Below are 21,557 nucleotides of genomic sequence, written 5' to 3'. Positions count from 1 at the left end.
TGGCGGGGGGCGGGGGGAGGGGCGTGCAGAGGAGTGGGAAGGTCCCTTCCCTTAGTGACAGTGGGGTCTAGAGCTGGCTCAAGACCACAGCTCTCCAATGAACGTGTGGCATCCCAGGTCACAACTCCGGGTCACTGGGGGCGGGAGGGGACAGTGAACGAATCACGAGTGCCAGCCCCAAAATCCTGGTACACCGACCTCTCTCCCGCGGCTAGGGAAAAGCTCCTGGACTTCCTGGGTCCGCGTCCTCATTTATTCCCACCCCAACCCGGTGTTAGCCTCGCAGTCTCTGCTTCCGCTGCTGCCTCCCGACCCCAAAGCCTGCTTCCCCTCCTCTCTCCAAGTGCAAACCCTATCTTCAAGAAAAATAACCTCCTCCAGGCAGCTTCCAGGACCTTTCCCAACCAGGAGCCCCGTACCTGAGCTTCTCCATATGACAATCTGGGTGGCCACCCAGCGTACGGGGCGGGGGGGGGGGGGACCCACCTCACCCTCTGCCCCTAGGCTGACTGGCAATGGTCCGGCTCCAGGAGGGCCCGTGGCCCTTGCCATTAAGAAGGTATGCACAGATGAAATTTTCCAAAAAAAAAAAAAAAAAGTATGCACTAACTCCGCAAAAGCATAAAAAAGTTTATTGGAGCATCACGGCTGGTGGGGGCTGTTATTGCTGAGTCATGGGGGAGGGGGCCGATCCCGCCGGCCCTTAGGGGCCCCTAAAGTGCACTCAGTGCGGCGGGGGTGGGGGTGTTGCATAGAGAGTCTGTCCCGCCGTTCCTCCGCCATCCCTGTTTCTTGTCCCAGCTAAGCGAGACCGGCCTCCGGGCCGCCCCGAGCACCGGGCTCGCCGCTACTCGGGCTTACGAAAACGGCCGGCGCACGCGCCTGCAGCGCCAGCCGGGGCTCTCTGCCCCTGCCCACGGGGGCGGCCAGACCGGCGCTGCCTAGGCGCGTCTGAGCCACTGGAATCTCGTCCATGGACTCGGCTGACGCCGAGTGGTAGGCGCCTGCAGGGCTGGCGTCAGCGGAATCCGACGACGAGCTGGAGCGGCGGCCGGGGGTCCGCGGCCCTATGGGGTCGGAAGGGAACGTGAGACTAGGAGCTGCTACTCACTTAGGGCCCTACCTTTCCCTCCCTCGTAGCTCCCCGAGCAGGATCCGGTCAGGAAGGGGCGCTCACCCGGCAGCCTGGGCAACGGGGGCTCCCGGTCCAAGGTTCTGGAGGTCGGTACCTTATACATGCGCCGCTTCCTTTTTTTCTGCAGAGACAGTGGGAAGCCTGAATACCCCTTCCCCAGACCTCACATCGCCAAAAGACGCGCAGGAGTAGAGAGGGGTAGAGGCTTCTTTCCCATCCCCTTCCACCGGGCAGGGGGCCCAGCACAGTCCCCCCCTACCTGGGGTCGGATCCGGGGGGGCAGAGCGAGAGTCTCTGGGGAGGAGGGTGGTGGAGGCTCCACGTGGCCGCGGGTGGCAAGGAACCGGGAGGGGCTGAAGGGGAAGTGGGAGGATAAATGCTGGATGTTGTTGTTCCTTCAAATCCCACCCTGTTGGAGGTCCTAAAATAAGCCTCCCTTCCTAGCTGGAAAGGGGCATTGATCTGTCCAAGGCCATGATAGCCTGGACCAAGACCTGTGCCTTGGCTTTGGCCTAACCCCTTTCTCCCACCTCAGATGGCCCTGCCATGCCAATGGGAGATGTGAGGTGGCACTTGCCCAGGTTGCACTCACTTGGCATTCACTGAGGCAGGCCTGGCCTGGCCAGGGGGCTCTGGGCGCACATGGCTGAAGGTCCGCATGTAGAACTCCATCTCCTGGGGAAGATGGAGGTGAGGGAGGCTGGGAGGCCAGGTGTGGGTCCAGGGCCTTCTGGGTCCTGGGCCCATTCTGTCTTGGATGCAACACCCCCTTACTGGTTTCTGTCGGAGGTCTGGGCACAGAGGTCTAGGGCTGTCCTCCAGGCTTCCCAGGTATGCTGGGAAAACCCCAATGCAGAATGAGGCTTAAAACACCTGTTTTTGTACCTTACCCCACCCCCACCATTTTCCTCACTTCATTTAGTCAAACTCCACCTCCTCCAGGAAGCCTCCAGCCTCATGTGTCCAATGTACCCAGTCTAGAGCTGTTCTGGCCAAGTTGGGTTGGGGAAAAGAGGGACTCAGAGAGGCCCTCTCCTGCTCCTGGCTCCTCCCAGGGCTCCAGTCTCTGAACCGATTTTTTTCCCTAGTTGGGAGACTGGGCAGTTCACACACCCGGGTGTGCACCCGAGGCTGCGAGGCTACCTGCAGGAATCCATGGTTCCCTCGGAGCTGAGTCCTCAGAGTACCAGACACAATCTCAGCTGCTGGCGGGGAGTGGGGGGATGAGCGGTCTCCCCAACTTCTACCGGTAAAGGGAAGGCAGTAGGTGGTGGAAAAAACAGCGCCACAGCCCCACCTGGGACCAGGCTTATGGGTGTTCTCTGTCTTGTTTAGTCGCTGATCCTCACAGTGACCATGGGAGTAGCAGACCCAACCCCTGAAAGTGAAGGGGTCTGAAGCCGGGAGGTAGCAGGAGTGGCCTAGGCTCGCACCCCAGCACGCAGCAAGCGCCGGGCCGCGCCCAAGAGGACTGCAGGTGAGGAAACAAAAGCCAGGAAAAACAGCCTGAGAAGGGAGCCTGGCGGAGGATGTGGGGTGGCTGGGGGTAGGGCACTGGACAGCTGTCGCCGACTAGGCAGTCGTTTCCATGGAGACCCGGGCGTCCTGACTAATGCAGAGATGACACTGTAACAGCAACACCGTCTCTAAAACAAGCCTATGTTTGGGGGCAACGGCTCCAGAGTGGGGCCCCTCCCGCATTCCTGCTCAGGGTGGGGGTGGGGAGGCCGCCTGCAGGACAGCCCTAGCAGATCTGGGGGACAGAGCCCAGCCAGTCACCGGCTGGCTACACAGAGGCAGAGAATGAACCCTGGGCAAGCCCTGTGCCCAACACCTGCCCAGGCTGGCCCTTTGGGGAGGAATGTGGAGGTGCCAGCCTGAGCAGAGGAGCCCTGGGAAAGAGGAAGGAGTCAAAGGCCAGTCACAAGGGCTGGGACGCCAAGGGAGTCCTTCCCCCACACATTTCCTCTTCACCAGTGTGCACCTAGCACCCCTCCAGGGCCCAGGAGAGAGGGGGCAAAGCCTACCCTGGTGCCCCTGGGTTCTAGAAGTGTAGGGCAGAGGGCAGGGCAGCAGTAGAGGATGGTCTCAGAAGCCTGATGGGCCAGAATGGGACAGGAGCCAGGCCCTAGCCAGCTGGGGAAGTTTGAGGGTGCCACCAGGGTGTCCCCATTCAAATTCCCCTCCCCTCATCAAAGCTGTCCGTACAATCCTCCCTCAGAGACATTCAAAACTTGCACATTCCTGAATGGTACATGGCACCTCTCAGCCTCAGCTCTCCTCTGTACGATGGGACAAACACACCCCTTCTCCCTCTGCCGACGTCTCCCTCAGGTCATTTTCAGATGATATTAAATGCCCTTGCTGCTGGCACATCTGGCCCCAAAGACTAAGCAGGCAGTAACTACAGAGCAGGGGTCCTGAGCATTCAAGTCTGGGGATCCCAGGGCCAGCCCTGCCTCAGTGGGCACTGGCTGTGAAGCTTGAGAAAGTCTCCTGCCTACCCCTCTGAGCCTCAGTCTCCTCTGTGAAGTGGGGATAGGGATGGTGCCCACTCCCAGGATGGCTGCCACTGTGCTTACATGGGTTCCGTGCCCAGCACCAGGGCAGGTACACAATGGTGTGGCAGTTGCGGGGGCAGGGGGTCTCCACCAACAGCCATCACTCCCCCAGGCCTACCCAGGCCTGGCAGCCTGGCCCACCCCTGGCGATGAGAACAGGAGAGGTGGGGTCCCAAGCACTCCCCCAATCCACCCACCAGCCTGTGTTTGTGTCCAGTTGCCATGAGGACTTCGGATCCAGAGCTCAGCCTTCCCAACAAGGCCTGCCTGGGCCCCCTGCCTTCCCAGTCCCTGGGGGCTCCAAGGACTGGACCACCCCACCCCCAGCTGCTGACCTCAGGAAGCCAAGGGGCATGGGAATGGGGATAGGCTGATCAACAGCTGGGCTGGCCAGGCCCTGAGCCTGGGCTGGAGGATTCCTGCTTCAGAGTGCAGAGACCTTAACTCTTCCTAGACCCGGCTTGCTTAATCTTTCTTGGCCTGAATATGTTCATCTGCAACATGGGTACGGTAGCATTACCTGCCTCATGGGCTGTTTCAAGATTTAAATGGAGTAATGGGTATAAGGGCTCAGGGTCACAGGTGGAGAGAACTGATGGCTCTATCCTGGTGACCCAGTCCTTGATCCATCCCTCTCTCTTCTCCTGCGGCCACAACCTGCCTGCTTCTAGGCTCCCACATTCTGTGCCCTCCAGCACATGCTTAGAGCCTTTCCCCTGGGGTCGGGGAAACACAGGGCTTCCTCTGGCTGTGCCCACACTTGAGCAAGCAGGCACGTGCTTAGTACAGGCTTGCCCTCGCCTCTGCTGCCTCCAGCACCCACTACCCCAGCTGCTCTTCCAGGCCTGCTTCCCTTTGCCCTGTCTTGTCACTGGCTACTCACTGCACAGCCCACCACCCCTCCCACACCCCTTCTCCCACTCCCTCAGCCCTCTGGGCCACTTCTATACCTGAATGGGCCGCATCCTGGGGGGACATGACTCAAGCTCCCTGTGGGCCCCCTTTGCCTCCTGGGGCGGACGATGCTGCACGATGTATTCATAGGTGGTGAGCTTGTGCCACACTGAGGGGGTAAAGAGAGGGCTCAGTGCAATGGAAAAGGAACCCTGGAGTTCAGAAGGTGAGGGAGGGTACCCAACCACAGGCTAAAACCATTGTCCCCATATACACTAAGCCATGGAGTGAGACCAGGTCACCATTAGAGAGCCAGCACTAGGAAGGGGCATAGTTTCAAGGCTCTACAGCCCAAACTGGGTAACTTCCAGCTTAGGGACTCCCATCCCATGAAAGGCAGGTGTGGGTGTATATGTGGGGGTAGGGGCAGGGGGCACTTACTGAGATAAATGTGGGGCACTTACTGAGATAAATGTGGAAGCAGAGCAGGTGGCCGAGCAGGGCTGTAGAGAGCAGGCCCAGAAGGATGAGAAGGGCAGCCAGAGCCAGGATGGCAGGAGCCTGGGTCTCCACAGGGGCAGCAGGCAGGAACACGAACCACACATCTGTGTGATTCTTCAAGACTGCAAGGCACAGGCAGACTGTGCTCAGCCAGGGATGTAACCAGTGACCAGAACAGGCCCAGGGTTGGGGGATGGGAGTGAGCCTGGAGCCCACACTGACCTTCAAAGTGGCGGTTGGTACGCAGCCGCATGGGGTTGACAAAGAACTCCACAAAGACATAAGTGGCCACCAGCACGAGGAGCAGGACGCCCAGTAAGGCAGATGCCACACTGTGTAGAAAGAGCCTGGGCCCAGCCGTGGGCAGCTGTCAGCACCCAGGTGCTCCAGCTGGGCAAGGGCCCAGAGCTCAGAAGGGCCGGTGGTTAGGATGGGGAGCTGGGCCTCTGACCCCACAGCCCTGACTCCTCACGAAGCCAAAGCCTTAGGGCAAAGGTGAATATAGGCGGGCCACCCCCAACAGGCTCCCCACCTTTCCCTGGGCCAGCAGGAGAAAGACTCCAAACCTACCCTCATCGCTCTCAGGCGGAAGCCATCGGGAGCATCACCCTCAGACCAGCACACACACTAACGCACACCAGCGCACAGGTCCCCCAAGTACCCCTATCATCGCCCCGCCCCATACGCAGGTTCAAGGCCTCTGGCTCGCACAGACACAGGCATCGCCAGGCACCCCTGTGGCCCAGGCCTGGCTCTCACCGGTAGTTCCTCTCGCCCACGCAGTTGTTGAGCCACTTGCAGTGGTGGTCAAAGCCGCACACGCATTTGTTGCAGGCGCTGCAGTGCTTGGAACGAGCACTCCTGCGGTGGGGAGGGGGCACAGCGCGGTTGCGGGCTTCTCCCGCCTTTTGCTGCCCGGCCTGGCTGGGGGGTTGCCAGTTCCGCGCCTGGCGCGGGTCACCCACCCGCGCCTAAGCGGAGCACGCGCGCCCTCTGGCGGGGGGCACTGTGGGGCGGGGCACCCGGAGGAAGCAGCGCTTCTGAAGAGGCGGGGTGGGGGCGGGGACGGGAGGTGTACCCAGCGGCGGGAGGAGGAGTAGGCGGTGTTATACTGTCCCGCTCTGGGACAGTGCACCCGCGTGATGGTGGCATGAAACGAAAACGGAGTTTCTTTTCCAAGCAAGGACCCCCTTTGCCCAGCCAGGAGGCAATGCAGGTATGGGGCCAGGGAGCAGAAGAGAGCAAGGCTGCTGGACCCAGGGCCTGCAGTGCTCTTCCTGACATCGCCATTTTTTGAGTCCCTGTTTCTCTGCCAGACTATGGGAAATTTCCTGGCATTCTTCCAGAAAACCCCAGTCTATCTGGGCTAATCCAAAGGGAGACAAAGGAAGAGGGGTAAGCAGACATCTGGGTGAGCAGTAAGCAGTTCACCGCAGTGGGTCAGGTGAGGTGAGGCTACATTAGGAACGCAAGAGAGTCTCCCTGCCCCAGGGAGGAACCAGGAAAGGCCAAAGGAGAGTGGAAGAATAAATTTCGACCCCCTCCCCCAGAACAGAATGGAGCCCTGGAATACGCAGCAACTGCCAGAGCGTCCACTGAGGAACAACGCGCTGACTGGTGTCTAGTGTAAGAAAGGATGGTCTGATGCCGAAGTCCGCAGCATCTTAATGCCATTGGCTCTTTCTCTGTCCTATGGACAGAACCCCTTCAACAGGCTGCTTGGGGCTTAATATTAAAAGTGTGGAGCTAGCCTTGAACCATACCCCCATCCCTGATCCCCTACCTAAGGCTGGGAGACTGGGATGCTCCAGAGAGGGGCTTAGGGAGGCAGTCTGGACCAGCCAAGGGGGTATGGGCTCTGTACATTCTGACCCCTCAATGTGACCTGGAGTAAGTCACTTGGCCTCTCTGGGCCTCAGATTCCTCGTGCATAAACAAGGATAACAGTATTGGCTTCGGGGCCAGGCAGGCTGGGTTGTGAATCTGGCTGCCCAGTAGCCATATGACCAACCTCAGGCCACTCAGCCTTTCTGAGCATTGGACTCTTCCTCCTCTGTGAAGTGAGAAAGATGTTGCCCACTCTGCAGGGTGGTTGTTCATAAGCACTTAGCACATGGTAAGTAGTCAAGTGTTGCTCCCCTCTCTGCCCATACCTGGGAATGCTGGTGAGAGAAGGGGGGTGGTTACTGGTAGAGTTAGTCATCAGAAGTGTTTGTGGCAGTGCCAATTGTTTACTACTTTGTTGGAAATGCTATTCCTCACCTTCTGTTTCCAATCACCTTCTCCCTCACCCAGTTCACTGTCACTCCACTAAGATTCTTGACTGTGTGAAATAAGAGGGTTCTGAGGCTTCAGAATGACTGTAAAGCCTGGGCATGCCCCTGTCTGCCTTCAGCTCCCACTGGCAGTTCCCCGGGCACACTCATCGGCCACACACACCCAGTCCACACGCACTCACACATCCACGTTGCACAAGTTGCAGTGCAGGTCTTCAATGACGTGTGCATGTTGGCTGCGGTTGAAGATGGGCAGGGGCCCAGCATAGCTCTTGTCCCGCACATTGGCATCTGCTGGATCGATGGAAACAGCAGTCAGGTGCACCACGAGGTGGCCAGCAAAGATGGCGCCCATGCACTGGCCCAGCAGGTTAAAGACTCACTCCACACTGCCAGCTGTGAGAGCCCCACTTCTGCTTCCTGTGGCCAGAGAACTGCTCCCTACCTCCATGTGACTCCCCAGTGCAGAGACTCTCTGCCTGTGCCACCTCCTACCTGTGCCACCTCATACCTGTGCCCCATATGGAAGAGCCGAGGGGCTATCTGGTAATGGAGCTCACAAGCCAGCACTGCCTGCTGCTGCTGAGGAGACCAACTATAGGGCCCTGGCCTCACTAATCCAGGCCTGGCTTAGGCCCTGGCCGATCTTACCTCAGAATCTGACCTGGTTTCTGATTCTAAATGGTGAAATGAGACTTAAAGAGACCATCCTCTAAAGGTTGAAGGACCCAAAATATAAGTTCTAAGCTTGTTTATCTTGCTTTCACAGGCAGTCAGCTCTGAGAAGGAAGAAGACATCCTCTCCCAGCAGCCAGGCCAGTTGGAGAATCACTTGCAGACAGGGCCTCATATATCCACTGCCTCCCCAATCTAGAGTCCAGGTACTTGGAGCCCTGGGGCTGAATGTCTGGGACGGACTAACATGTTCAGGGGATGGCCAGGGGGCAGCATGGCTAATTCCTGAAACACAGATCTTCCAGGATCTATCTGCTCAGCAGTTGGACCAAATGCTGGACACAGTATGCTGACAACTTACTGCAAAGTAAATGTGTAAAACTTCACTAATAGATTCCACCCAGGCAGCCATCCACCCTCCATCTAGCTATCTATCAATCCATCCATCCATCCTCTTGCTAGCCAAGTAGACATCATCTCTCCATCACTTATCCTCCATCCATCAGCTGTCCAACCTCCTTTTTTTCTGCCTCTTCCCAGCAGCCAAATTTTCCTACATGTCTGCAGGAGCCAGGCTCCACCCTAATGTGCTATACCAGAGCTGAAAGAGACAATCCTGTGGCCCATCACAACCTCTCTATCCCTACGGCCCTGGCTGTGGGTCAGGCCGTCACCTCTTGCCTGGGTTATTCCATAGTCTCCTGACTCTGCTTCTCATGTCTGCGTCCCCTTGAGTACCCTTTACTTGGGTAGTGAGCTCTGAAAAGCTTAAACCTAAAGCCTTGACTGCTTAAACTCCTGCAGTGGCTCTCAAGCTAAAGTTTACTCTTCAGCTCAGTGTTCACGGCCCCTTTTCCTCTGGATCCTCTCAAACCTCTCTGGTATCACCAACCACTACTCCTTACCATTCCAGGCTCTCTTCAGACACACTGAATGTAGGCAAACATTTAGTTTCCTGCCTGCTCCAACACTTCTTCCCTCCCCCCCACCCCCCTGGTTCATTCATTCAGCTATTTACTGAGGTCTTTCTCTATGCCAGGCACTGAGGGATATGGCAGGAGCAAGACAGACTTGGCCCCTAGCCCCAAGGAGCCTACAGTCTGGCAGGAAAGACAGAGGTTAATCAAAGAGTAGGTTGATTGCAATAACGAAAGTTCAGGGGACTATGTGAGTTTGTAACTGGGTGACCTCATCTAGTCTGAAGGGATCTGGAAGGTTTCCCTGAGGAAGTATCATCTCAGCTGAGACTTAGAGAGAAACAGATGACAGGAACGTGGCAGTTAATATAAAGAGGAAAGGGGGCCTGGCTGGGTACTGGGAACAAGCAGAGTCCCAACTAGATGTGTGGTTCCAGCTCAGCTTATTGGTGCCATGCAAGAAAGAGAGCCCATGTCACCAAATTCTGGCTTTTCAGAAGGAACCAGAAATCTGGATTTGTGTCTGGATATATGAGGCATCTCATTTTTAAAATGTTGACAAGGAAATAAATAATTTTTTAAATGTACCTGCCAAAGAAACACTTAAGATATGTCCATTTTGTGTGTTTGTTATCCCTCAATTAAAAAAAAAATCTGTAGGCCAAACTGGCCCATGGGCTGCTAGGTCTTGACTTCTAACTTAGCTGGGTATTGGGGTGGAGAGAGAGGCTAGGAGCTTCCAGGCAGAGACCAGTGTTGTTGCAACAGAGAACAACAGAGGAAATAAAATAAGAAGATGCTGGGGAGATAAGCAGAGTCCAGAATGTGGAGAGCCATGATGATCTTGAGCCTTAAGGCAGGAAGAAGCTATTAGAGGGTGTTAAGCTGGGGAGTAACTTTATCATATTTGTTTTTTGAAAGGGCACTCTGGCTGCAGGGTTAGAGATGGACTGGCCATGGTGAGAGCATGTGTGGGGAGACCTGTTTGGAAACGAATGGTCATCTAGGTAAGAGAGGCAGATGGCAGTGGGGAGAAAAGAGGGCAAATACAATAGCTTTTTAGGAGGCAAAATCAACAGGACTTGATGACTGACTGGATATAGGTGATGAAGGAAAGGGGCGGAGCCAAGAGTACCTAGAGAAGCCAGGAAGAGGGAAGGAGGGGAGCTGAGAGCAACAGGTATGCATCTGGGTGGTGATGTTGGTCTACATGGCCCTCCTCCTGCACCCACAGTCTGCTGTATGAATCCCTACCCCCATACTTACCATGTGATGATCTCCAATCTACAAGGCTTTCCTCCAGTTGGAAACGGAACACCTAGAGCTGGGGCCCTGTTTTACCCATCTTTGCAACCCTAGGGCCCAGGCAAGTTGTAGGTGCAAGGTGAGTGCTTGGTACACACCATTACCCTACCTCATTCTGCAGGGGCCCCTGAGGGAGCCTGCAGAAGGAAGGTGGCTTTGATGGGAGGACAGAGAACCATTCAGGCCTGGAAATGGGAGTGCCAAACCAGGTGGTTCTTTGAGCCTTCAGCATTGCCCAAAGCAATAAATATGGGGAGGACAAAACCCTCAAACCATCCCACTGCCTCAGAGTCAGACTGCCTGAGCAGTCCTTCTGGCCTCACAGGGTAGCAATTGTGTGACCTCAGGAAGTCATTTAATCTCTCTGAGCCCCAATTTCTTTTATGAAAGTGGGGAGAACACCTTCCTTACATATTATTATGAGAGTTGAACAAGATCATCCATGTATAGGGGTTGGCACAGTGCCTGGCACATATAAGTGCTCAATAAATGCTAGTTACTCTTGGTTACTGTTATTTGCTCTGATTCTGCTCACTCCAAACTATGTGGTTATTAACCTGGCTTCCCAGGTACCCTGATGGCAGAAAGCCAGGGAGTCCTGAGTGAGTGGTGTACCCATTCGGATCATGGGAGGAATGTTCCATGAAGCATTCTACTTAATAGCACTGACTAAGCCCTGTTGGTCACCTCAGAGAAAGTCTAGTTTTCATGTACAAAGTTGATGACTAGGCCCTGGGCCCTAGTGAACCAGGAAGCCCCTCAGTGACACTGCTGGCATCGGAGACCAACAACCTTCTCTAGAGTCCTTCTCCACCCACCTGCCCTGGCTACCCACCAGCCAAGGGCTCTATGGTTTCCCAAGAGAGCGTGCTCACATTCATGGCTCATACATTCTGGTGCTCACACACACACATCCTTGTGTGCTCCTTGTCCCCTGCCTGGGAAGCAGGCAGGACTCCTCCTGTCAGATAGAGGAGGAGGCTAAGATGCGGAGAGCTGGCAGAAGCCGCTCAGCCTTGTGCAGCTCTGAAAGGGCTGAGTTGAAGGGTGCTGACTCTACGCCTGAGACTTTCAAATTCATCCCTGCTAACTCCTTCAGCTCACCCTAGGCCACCTTCTCCCAGAGGCCCAAGGAATCATCTCCATGAAGCACACACACCAAGGCACACTCTCATGGGCACCCTCTGGACTGGGGCACGTGGCCACATGCTGCCCCTCAACCGCCCAGACTTGCAGCCACATCCTCTGCTCCTGGGGCCTGTGGCCAGGGCTGGGGCAGTCACATCACTAAGTTCAGGCAAGCTCATGTTTGTCACAATTCCCAGGAGCTTCCAGGGCATATTTATCCCTCCTCTTGTCAATTCAACCTTACCCTAAAAGAGTCTGATTTATAAAATCGATGAGCTCCTAAACAGTCCTGGGTACAGCATAATAATCTCTGTAAATAAAACCATATTCTAAATGTACCAGGAAACTTACCATGTAAAGGAATTCTATCATTATTCTTATTCTTTCCAAAAAGTGAAAAATTATTTCATAAATGGAATAAGGTACTCTCTTTTATCCCTTGTTGAGCTCTGGACACAATTAGCTTAAAGAGAGCTTTAAGGTTCTCTTCTGTAATTGCTCTTGTGGTACCTCAGTTGATGAGGTTCCCATCTGTGTGGGGCTTTCAACGCTCCAAGGTTCATTAGGCCTGTTCCCTCACCCAATCAGGCAGAGGGGTCAGATGGGGGTTGGAGGCCAGGCAGGTAGGCAACTGGTCCCCCCAGGCAGAGACAGGGCCCATCTGCGCTCTCTGAGGCTCTGGAACCCAGCTTCAGGCCTCGCCCATGTCCCTCCATCCATTGTCCCCACTCTTCTATGTACCAGTCCCACACTTTCCCAAGGATACAGCATAGCCAGCAGGCACCCAGTGGTGAGGCAGGAGGGGAACAAGGACCCCAAAGCCAATCACAGCAAAGAAGAGGTACAGCAGCCAGGCCACAATCTGGAGCGGGTGAGGGGGCCAGCTCCACCCATTCCGGCGGGACCGCTGGCCCTGCAGCTCCGGGGAGGGTCCGCTGGCCTGTGCAGGTGCTGTCCACACATTCTTCTCAGGGGCTGTCTTGTTAGAGGGCTTGTTGCAGATGTTCATCTCCAGAGGGAGAAAAGGTAGAAAGATCATTAGCCTGAGGAGGCCCAGGCTGGAGCCCAGAGCCCCATGCCTGCAGTCAGGTTTCAGCAAGAGGGGCAGGCTAGTATGTGAAGCCATCTCCCAGCTACTTTGCAGGGGAATCCGGGGCCCTAGCATGAGGAGCCTGGCAGTGAGGGAGGATGGCAGTAGAGTGCTAGTCTCAAAGCCCCAGAGCAAGTTCTGGCCCCAGTCCTAGCCAGGACAAGGTAGGAAGGTCCAGGGTTTATTCAGCTCACAGTGTGACTGCCTGTTATTCTGCTCTGTCTCCACAGCCATCAGAGTTAAACCCAATAAGACATGTTCTCATCTGGTAACAATATCAGGCTGAGGCCAGAGCGATGAGAACACATGCTGATTCTGTTAGGATTAGTCACCTCTGTCTTGAGGCCCAAATGCAAGTGTCAGAGAGGGCCCCGTTATACTTTGCTAAGGGAAACAGGGAGTGGAGGTGTTCAAAAGAGGGATCTGGCCTCTGCCCCTCAGCAAGCATGTAATCCCTTTAAGGACTGGGGGCCCCTGAACCATCTCCCCTGTGCCTCAGATAAGCTACCTGGGGCTTCTTGGCTGGAGAGAAGCCAACACACAAGAGAGGGGAGGAATCCTCATTGGTTCCCTCCAGCAGTGGAAATGACCATGTTTCTCTAAGTAAATGTGGGCCTGGTACAGTGAGAACAAAAAGGTGAGCTGATGCCTTTGACTCACTTGAGGGAGTTCAGGGAAAGACAGGCCTTGGCCAGAGCCAAACCACCAGATGGCAGCACTCTTTACCCCCATCCCACCATCGCTCAGCCCAAGAGCTGACTCGGTGGTCAAAGATACATGCAGGGCAGACGGGTAGGCCTGTCATTACAGGAGAAAGAGCCCAACCCCAGTATCTTCTGGGCCTGAGGTGGGACCAGAGCCTGGGCAGGCAGTGCCTCACTTGGGTAGACAGGCCAATTCGGAGCTCTTGGTGGGAAGGTCAAGAGCTGCAGAAAAAACCCTGGCAGCTGGACTCTCCTTTCAGGAGTCCATGCCTGTTGGCCAGGGAGTCTGACTAAGCCAAAGGGTATGGCAGACTCTGCTCAGCACATCTGCCTTGAACACCTTCCTCACTTCTAAACCCAACAAAATGTGACTTGACCTTCAGAGCCCACTGCAAGCATCACCTCATCCAGGAAGCTTTCCCTGATGCCCCAAGTTAGTCAGGGGGCCCTAACACTCAGTCTTTATTGGGCAAGTCACTTTGCTGTTTGGAACACTTTGCCATCTCCATGTCTGCCCCCCTGTTATGCCAGCTTCCCCTAAGGGCAGCAAAGGTACTGTGATTCATTCACCTCTGTTCCCCACATCCCCTCTCCCAAGCACCCAGAACATACCTTGTATATAGTAGGTGCTCAGTGAATGTTTTCTGACTTGAAAACATCTGAAATAAAAGGAAATGTGGGCACGGTAAATGATGAGGAATCCTGACTCACCCAAAGCCATCTGGCCCGTTCTGCCCTGCCTTCAATCTGCACAGTCGCCAGGCACCCGTACCCACCCCCCCACGCCAGCCCCATGGCTGTTACCCTAGCTGCCAGACACTCACGCTCAGCCACTCTGCCCTTCATCCCACCTGAGGCCCAGAGCCTCCTGTAAACCAAACTTGGAGAGTCTGAGTAGCCTCATCCCAAAGCTAAATGGAGTGACCCTAGTTTTCTCCTAGGGACTCCACTGGAATTCTTTGGTCATTTGCTTTGTCTTCAGTAAAAAGCAATGAAAGGTGAAAAAAGAGCCCCAGCTTCGGAGGAAACAGATCTAGGTTCAAGTCCTGGTTCTTCACTTACTAGCTGAGTGGCTTGAGTTTCTTCATCTGAAAAACAGGGGTAGGGATGCCTACCTAGGGCTGTATATAGATCAGCAACACTGTAGGTAAAGCGTTGACACATAAATGTTCCCTAAATGGTAGACGTCATGATTACCCTTAAAATAGCCCTCTGGGGTGTCCTCATCTCTCCAGACTGAGGAGGCTACCGCATCTGATATTCTGTGAGATTTTATGAGGTTATGCCCAAAGTGATGGGGTTGGTTGAAGTTGCTTTCTTAAGTCAGTAGTCCCAAGGAACACATTGTCATAAGAGCTGGGCCACTGGATTGTCATTCTAAACTTCTCAGCTTTGATCAAAGATGACAAAGGTGATCAAAAAGCTGGCATCACTTTATTTGGAATGTCCCCAGAGGTGCAAATCTTTGTCCTTGATTTTTGGAAACAAAGGTCATCAGGTCAAGCCCAGTGTATACAGTTGAGCTGGGCAGTTCTGCTCAGGAGGACAAGTCCCTGTGGCTTCCACATAGGTTCTCCAGTGATATCATCACCAGGGCAACTTCTTTGAAGGGAACCCATTAATTGGGATTCCTAAGTCCTGACTTTCTCTTTGCCATCCTCACACCTGAATAACCCAACACCTTGAGGTAGTTTATAAAGAAAGAAGCAGAGGCACATGGCTGGCTGACAGGCCCCCGCTGCCGGAGTGGGCTGGCAGTGGCCACAGGCACCCCCAGTGCTGCTGCATCCCTGACACCTGAGGCAGGAGGAGTCACCACCTGAGGCCAGGGGCCCACGACAAACAGCCTTAGGGGTTACTCTGTTACCAAACCCCAGTACCCTTGGCCCAGAGAGGTACCACTTGTATGAGACCATGGATGAGGGGATGGTGCTGTCGGGTGTAAGTCCCTTGCAGCAGTGGCAGCCTGGTACCATGCCACCTGCAACAAAAGCCTGAGACAACCAACTCTTAACTGATGATATTTTCCCTTGTGGAGTTGGTGGCCACAAATTCTTCTGGCCCAAAAAATTTTGATTAAAAGGGCTTGGAGGTAGGAGAGAATCCAAGATGAGGCTTCAAGCATGGATGGGACCAGGTACTGTCACCAGACCCAGGGACTTCTCTGGCTGTCCTACCCCTCTCAGCACTTCCCTAGGAGACCAGATTAAAAGATGCGTGGTTCTGCTACCAGACAACATGGCCAGCTTGTGCACTCATGCCTTGGCCCAGTCAGTGCTTATTGTGGTCCAGCCCCCTTGTGCATTAAAGATGTAAACACAGATGAGACCATGTTCCTGCCCTCAGGGGCTTGATTTCTGGGGGCCCAGACAGATTTCAGAGAAGTGGGTGAATGGGTATTCTGGCAGCCCTGCAAGGGCCAGCCATTCAATATGATAGAACACAGAGTGGGTGGGTTTGGGGTCAGAGAGCAAGATCCACAGAGAGAGAGAGAGAGAGAGAGAGAGAGAGAGATGAGCCCTGGGAAGTTGCAGGGTCAGATCCTAGGTTGAAACCAAGTGCCCCTAAAACCAAGTTCCCTTACCAAGATTATGATTAATCTCTCTCTCCAAAACTTTATTCCCTTTCAAGTCACCTCTGACCTCAATCCTGTGCTAACTGAACACTAAACAACCAGAGTCACATGACTAAAACTGCTGTTGTCGATGACATCATTAATGTACTAAAATTGCTACTATAGATGTCATCATTAATGTACAAACTCAGGTTGTTTCTCCAGGGCAAGATGAGCTAACAGATCCCTGAGCCATGGACCACCTGGCCAAAGAATCATAAACCAGAGATATTCTGACTCCTGAAACTACAATTAAGAAATGTCACAAAAATGTCACAGGACAATGATTAATCCTAGCCTCTTTGTTCTCCTCCCTCCCCCCACCAAAAAAAAAAAGAAAACTCTAACTCAAAGACCAAGTTGGAGTGGACCTGAGGCATGTCTCCCATTCCCTTTGCTTGGCACCCTGCAATAAACACTGTATTTGCCTTCACCACAGCCTGGTGTCAGCAGATTGGCTTTGCTACGTGTTGGGCAAGCAGATCCGACTTTGGTTCAGTAACAAGGTGATCACAGGAGGCCAGGTGAGTAAGTTTAGGCACTGTTGAAAGAGCCACAGGGAATCACAGAAAGTTTAAACAGGGGAGTTGACATAAAGGTGATGGGTGTTTTAGAAAGCTTTCTAGTCACACTGGGAAGGAGGGCATGAGCAAGAAGGAAAAGGGCATGGGGGGAGGTGACACCACAGCAGGCTGGCCTAGGGAGGGCAGCAGCCTATTGTATTGGGAGGAGTTGGGTGGGAAGTGGGGGTCAAGCCCACAAGCTCCCTGATGCCCTGCTGCATCTTTGGTGGGCTGAGAGGTATGTGGACCTTGACAAAAGATTCTTAAGTACCTTCTGCTGCCACAGAACAAACCACAGAGTTAAGCTGGTGGAGACAGAAAGAAGACAAGAGCAAAGAGGCCCCGTGGAGTGTTAGGCCAAAGGTAGCCACTGCCCTGGTAAGCCAAGGGCCCACCTGGCTTCTGAGGCAGGCTGGAGGGCCTGTGCAGGTCCCTCCCTGTCCCAACAAGGGGAAGGCCATTGCTAGGATGACAATAATCTATGTTAACACTGACTTGCTAAAAGTCTAAAATAGCATTTTCCAAATAAGGTTAGGCTACCTTAATTTATATGCCTAATTTTTTTTTTTTTATAATTCTTTATTTTATTTATTTATTTTTGGCTGTGTTGGGTCTTCGTTTCTGTGTGAGGGCTTTCTCCAGTTGCGGCAAGTGGGGGCCACTCTTCATCGTGGTGCGCAGGCCTCTCACTATCGCGGCCTCTCTTGTTGCGGAACACAGGCTCCAGACGCGCAGGCTCAGTAGTTGTGGCTCACGGGCCTAGTTGCTCCGCGGCATGTGGGATCTTCCCAGACCAGGGCTTGAATCCGTGTCCCCTGCATTGGCAGGCAGATTCTCAACCACTGCGCCACCAGGGAAGCCCTATATGCCTAATTTAAGTGAGGAAAATCTTACCATTTCAGGTTCTCATTATGAACTACAGAATAGTTACCTGACTGGTCCACTTCCCTCTTGCCCACCTCTGCTCTCACCAAAAAAAAATATTTAGGAATGTTGTGCTGAGATTCATGAATAGCATTGTAAAAGAACCAGACTGAGGTGAAAAGTACCAGCCCTGGAGAGGCTGTAGGCATCCCTGCATTTCTGCAAGATGTCTGAGAATTTCAGGAAAGAATCTACTTAATTACCAGAGGGTTTGTTGGTAGAGGCCACAGAACGGGGAAGGTACAGTGATGGGGTCAGAAGAGAGGTGACAGGGCTGATGTGGGGGCTTGGAGGGCCTGAAGATCTGAGTTACCAACAGGGAGAAACAGGGTGGAGCCAGGGAAGAGGGCTAGGCCTGGAGACATAGCCTGGTTCTGGTCCCTGCGTTGCCACTCACAGATTGAGGAACCTGGTGGGCAAATTTCACAAAGCCATCTCTTTGGATCTCTCCTTTATTTATTTTTCAAAAAGGTTAACTGGAAAGCAATTTGGTAATGTCTACCAAACTTGAGAACACATATACCCTTGAGCCAAGACATTCCATTTCTAGGTATTTATCTTACACATATGCTCATAAAGTGCACAAAGATTCATTGCACTCTTGTTTGTAATAATAAAGGACAAAAAACAATACAAACAAATATATGGCACATCCACACAATGGAATGCTATATAACATCAAAAATAATGAGGGATGAAATGACTTTTGATACACAGTTAAGCAGAAAAGCAAGATGTGGGACAGTTGTAGAGTGTGCTACGAGTGAGTGAAAACCAAGGTGGATGGATAGACATCTACGTTCCTATATGCACAGATTCTCTCTGGAAAGAAATGCAAGAAAGCAAACATAGGGATAGCCTGTGAGAAGGTGATCCAGTGGCTGGGGATGAGAGAGATTTGCTTCTACTATGTACTCCTTGGTGCTGTTTGGATTTTTTTTTTTTTTTTTTTTTTTTACCATGTGCATGTACTACTTTTGAAAAAAAAAAAGTCAAATAAATAATTGAAGTGTGTCATCTCTTACCCTCCTGGCCCCAGTGGGCTGCCATGTGGACCAAATGTGCTCGTGTGATCTAGAGCCCAGTACTGCGCCAGGCAAACAAGGAAATCTTGCCTAACAACCATGCAACAAAAGAGCACTCAGTTTTAGTTCAATGCTTTCTCACTCTCGAAAGAAGTTCTGAGTTGTTCAGCTGAAGAGCTCCCTGTGAGCTGTTAGGGCTTTTGTTAAAGCTGGAATCAGACAAGCAGGCAGCACAACAGAGGAGCAGCTGGGCAGGACCTTGTTCCAAATCTCAGCTGAAGGTCAGCTCAGCTCCCCGTGACTCCAGAACCCAAAGGGAAGGTGCATGCCACAGGAAGGTTTCATTCCCAACCATCTTTTCTTTTTGCTAGAGGATTTATGGTTGCTGTGTGTGTGATTTTCTATGGATACTTCAAAACAAGTTTTCTGGTTTTTTCCCAGGATCTACTTTTAAACCCATTTTCACTGAGATTTAACAGATGCCCAATTTAACCATCTAAAGGAGGGGCTGGAAAGAAAATGCTGCATGGTGCACACTGTTTTACAGCACAAAATGTTATTTATAAAAGAACTTTCAAGGGGCAAGTACTTTGTTTATTAGAATTACCCACAGGTGCCAAAGTAGTCTCTGGACTTAAGATTCTGGGAAGTGGCTAGTTTGACTAAGAGATACACATCACAGCAACTCCCAGAAAATAAATTGGAACCTCAAGCCTTTCTCATAGACCTCTCTAGTCATTGGTCTCAGATGTGGCTGGGCTCCTCACATCAACAACACGCAGAAGTCTGATGCTAGGGCAGGAAAAGCTTGAAACCTCAGTCATTCCTGAGCTGACGTGGTCTGCAGACATTTCCTGTGCCATTCTCTTCCTGAAGCAACCACTGCAAACTATTTGGGATTCAAGTTAAGCCAAGGAAAGAGGACAAGAAGAAGGGAGCAACATGGAGCTGAAACAAGGCCAGTGAGCAGAGGCAAGCATTGTTGATTTTAACCAGGAAATCAACTCCCATGATGGTAGAAGCAAGCCTTGAGGAACACCCACCAAGAAACTGTCATTAAGAACAACTTTGTAAGAAAAAAAAGTAAGAAAAGTAAGAAAAACAAAAGAAAAAAACCTGTCTAATTAAGTACCAATGTTGCTTTTATTGAATCTCATGGTGATTATCTGTTTACAAACCCGTCTCCCACTGTGAACCACCAGTTCCACAAAAAGAGGGACCACCCCTCACCCATCTCTAAATCCAGTTCTCCTTCAAGAAGGGAAGTTAAGCCACTTCTTACCATTTCTGCTGCCATCACCCTAATCCAAGCCCCAGTCATTGCTCCCCTACGGTATTTCAACAATAACAATAACCATCGCTAGCATTTAGAGGGCATTTATTATTTGCTAGGCACTGCTTTAAGTGTTTTGATGGAATTCACTTATTAAACCCTCACAACTCTCTGAGGTAGGTCCTATCATTTCAAATTGTTCTCATAGGCCTCTCTAGTCATTGGTCTCAGATGTGGCTGGCCCCTCACTTTCTCTCTCATAAACAACATGCAGAACAATATGCCCCTTTCACAGATGAGGACACTGAGTCTCAGAGAGACTAAGTAAATTCTAGGAGGCACAGCTAGACTGGCAGAACTAGGATGGCCCTCAGCTGACTTCCTGGTGTGCCCTGTCACAATCACACTGCTCACCTCACCAGAGTGAGGTGAGCTTTTCAAAACTTGAAATTCATCAAAACTCCTCAATGGTTTCCTCCTCCTGCTAGGATAAAGTTGAAACCGCCACCGCATCCTTCAAGTCCCCTCACGCTTGCTGTTCCTCTGTACCTGCTGCCTCCAGATCTTTGCATTTGTTTTTGCCTCTTCCAGAAACACCGTTACCCTGATCACAATGCTGGCTCCTTTTCAACCTTCAGCTCTTGGCTTAAAAGTCACATGATAGAGCGGAGCCTCCCTGACCACCTCCCTTCATTTCAGCACCAGAGCATTTAACCCAACCTGAAATCACTTCAGTCGTGTATCTGGCGCCTGCTCCCCGCACCCCCCGCCCCGCCCCTTCTTAACACTGCGGGTTCCGGAGAACCGCGGCATCCTCTCTGGAGCCCTCCGTGGCCCCGCGCCTGACAAAAAGCCTGGCACACAGCAGACGCTCAATGCAGATCTGTGAACCGGATGAATGCTAGAAGGAAGCCGGGCGCTCTGCCCGGTACCTGCAGCCCAGGCCGCGGGATCCAGGCGCAGAGCTCGGCCGGGCGGCAGCAGCTCTGGCCCCGTGGCTGAGGCCAGGCTTCGAGGTGAGAACTGCAGCGGGGGCTCCTCACCTGCGCGTCGTCGAACGAGTCAGATCGGCCTTGCCAAGGTCACTCAGCGGCTCAGCCCCCGCGCCTGGCCGTCCACCCACCCCAGGGCGGCGGCGCTTCAGACTCTCGCAGCGGAGACGGTTCCCGGGACCCGGAGGCGGTGCGCCCCGGATCGGGGCCCCATCCCGGGCTCGCGGGGGAGGTTAGGCCCGCAAGTCCTCCGGCTCCGGCTCGAGCGGGCTGGCTGTACCGCGGGGCGAGGCTGACACGGGCTGGGCCTCGTCCGGCGCGGGCCCGTTCCCCTGGCAACGGCGCGGGCTACGGCGCCCCACAGCGGCCAAACCGCGCTGCGTCACGTCTCTCCGGCACCCTGGCTCCGGGCGGGGCTCACCAGGGACCCCCTGGCCTCCTAGCCCAACCATTCTCCATTCCTTTCCAACATTTCTTCTCAAAAACCCACTTTCCCCACGCTCAATCCACAGCTTGTCTTCTCGAAATCCTAACTTGTCCCAGAGGTGTTCCCCTCCAGTTTCCCCCCTGAGCCCACCACTCTCAGGGAGACCCTCAGTCAGCCTGCCCACTTTTTAATGAGTATGTGCTGGGCACTGGACATACCATGGGGAACACCCACGAGATCCCTGTCCTTCAGGGAGATTACAGGCTAAGGGGAAGACAGATCTAGAGACAAATAAATACAGTATACATATTGTGGCCCATAATATAAAGTGTGAAGTATAAGAGCTCAAAATATCTCCTTTCTGGGACTTCCCTGGCAGTCCAGTGGTTAGGACTCTGCGCTCTCACTGTCAATGGCCTGGGGTCAATTCCTAGTCGGGTTCAATCCCTGGTCCTGTTCAATCTCTGGTCGGGGAACTAAGGTCCCACACGACCCGTGGTGCAGCCAAATAATAGTAGTAGTAGTAGTAATAATAATCTTCTTTCTTTATTTC

At 53.1% G+C, this 21,557-nt stretch overlaps 1 protein-coding gene across 1 annotated transcript; it reads right to left on the bottom strand.

Moving 5' to 3' along the window:
* Positions 1–610: 610 nt before the first annotated feature.
* On the bottom strand, positions 611–20,912 carry ZDHHC1 (zinc finger DHHC-type containing 1). The gene is made up of 12 exons (XM_068527591.1): positions 20,629–20,912; positions 13,799–13,845; positions 12,159–12,401; positions 7,550–7,725; positions 5,851–5,952; positions 5,314–5,438; positions 5,055–5,213; positions 4,647–4,759; positions 1,728–1,810; positions 1,395–1,488; positions 1,178–1,256; positions 611–1,067 (listed from the first exon to the last, which is right to left on the bottom strand). The coding sequence occupies exons 3-12, from the start codon at positions 12,399–12,401 to the stop codon at positions 802–804; spliced, it is 1,440 nt and encodes a 479-aa protein (XP_068383692.1). The 5' UTR covers positions 13,799–13,845; positions 20,629–20,912; the 3' UTR covers positions 611–801.
* Positions 20,913–21,557: the final 645 nt, after the last annotated feature.

The sequence above is a fragment of the Eschrichtius robustus genome, chromosome 19 (assembly GCF_028021215.1).
Source record: "Eschrichtius robustus isolate mEscRob2 chromosome 19, mEscRob2.pri, whole genome shotgun sequence".
Classification (NCBI taxonomy): Eukaryota; Metazoa; Chordata; class Mammalia; order Artiodactyla; family Eschrichtiidae; genus Eschrichtius; species Eschrichtius robustus.
The sequence above is the reverse complement of the archived record's forward strand: the minus strand, read 5'-3'. Positions and strand labels throughout refer to the sequence as shown.

Excerpts from the sequence above, each read along its gene's own strand:
- ZDHHC1 (XM_068527591.1), bottom strand. The coding sequence starts at position 12,401 with ATGAACATCTGCAACAAGCCCTCTAACAAGACAGCCCCTGAGAAGAAT. Across the intron at positions 1,811-4,646 it reads CCAGGATGCGGCCCATTCAG|GAGATGGAGTTCTACATGCG; the intron begins GTATAGAAGTGG and ends CATCTTCCCCAG. Across the intron at positions 1,257-1,394 it reads CCCCCCGGATCCGACCCCAG|AAAAAAAGGAAGCGGCGCAT; the intron begins GTAGGGGGGGAC and ends CTGTCTCTGCAG.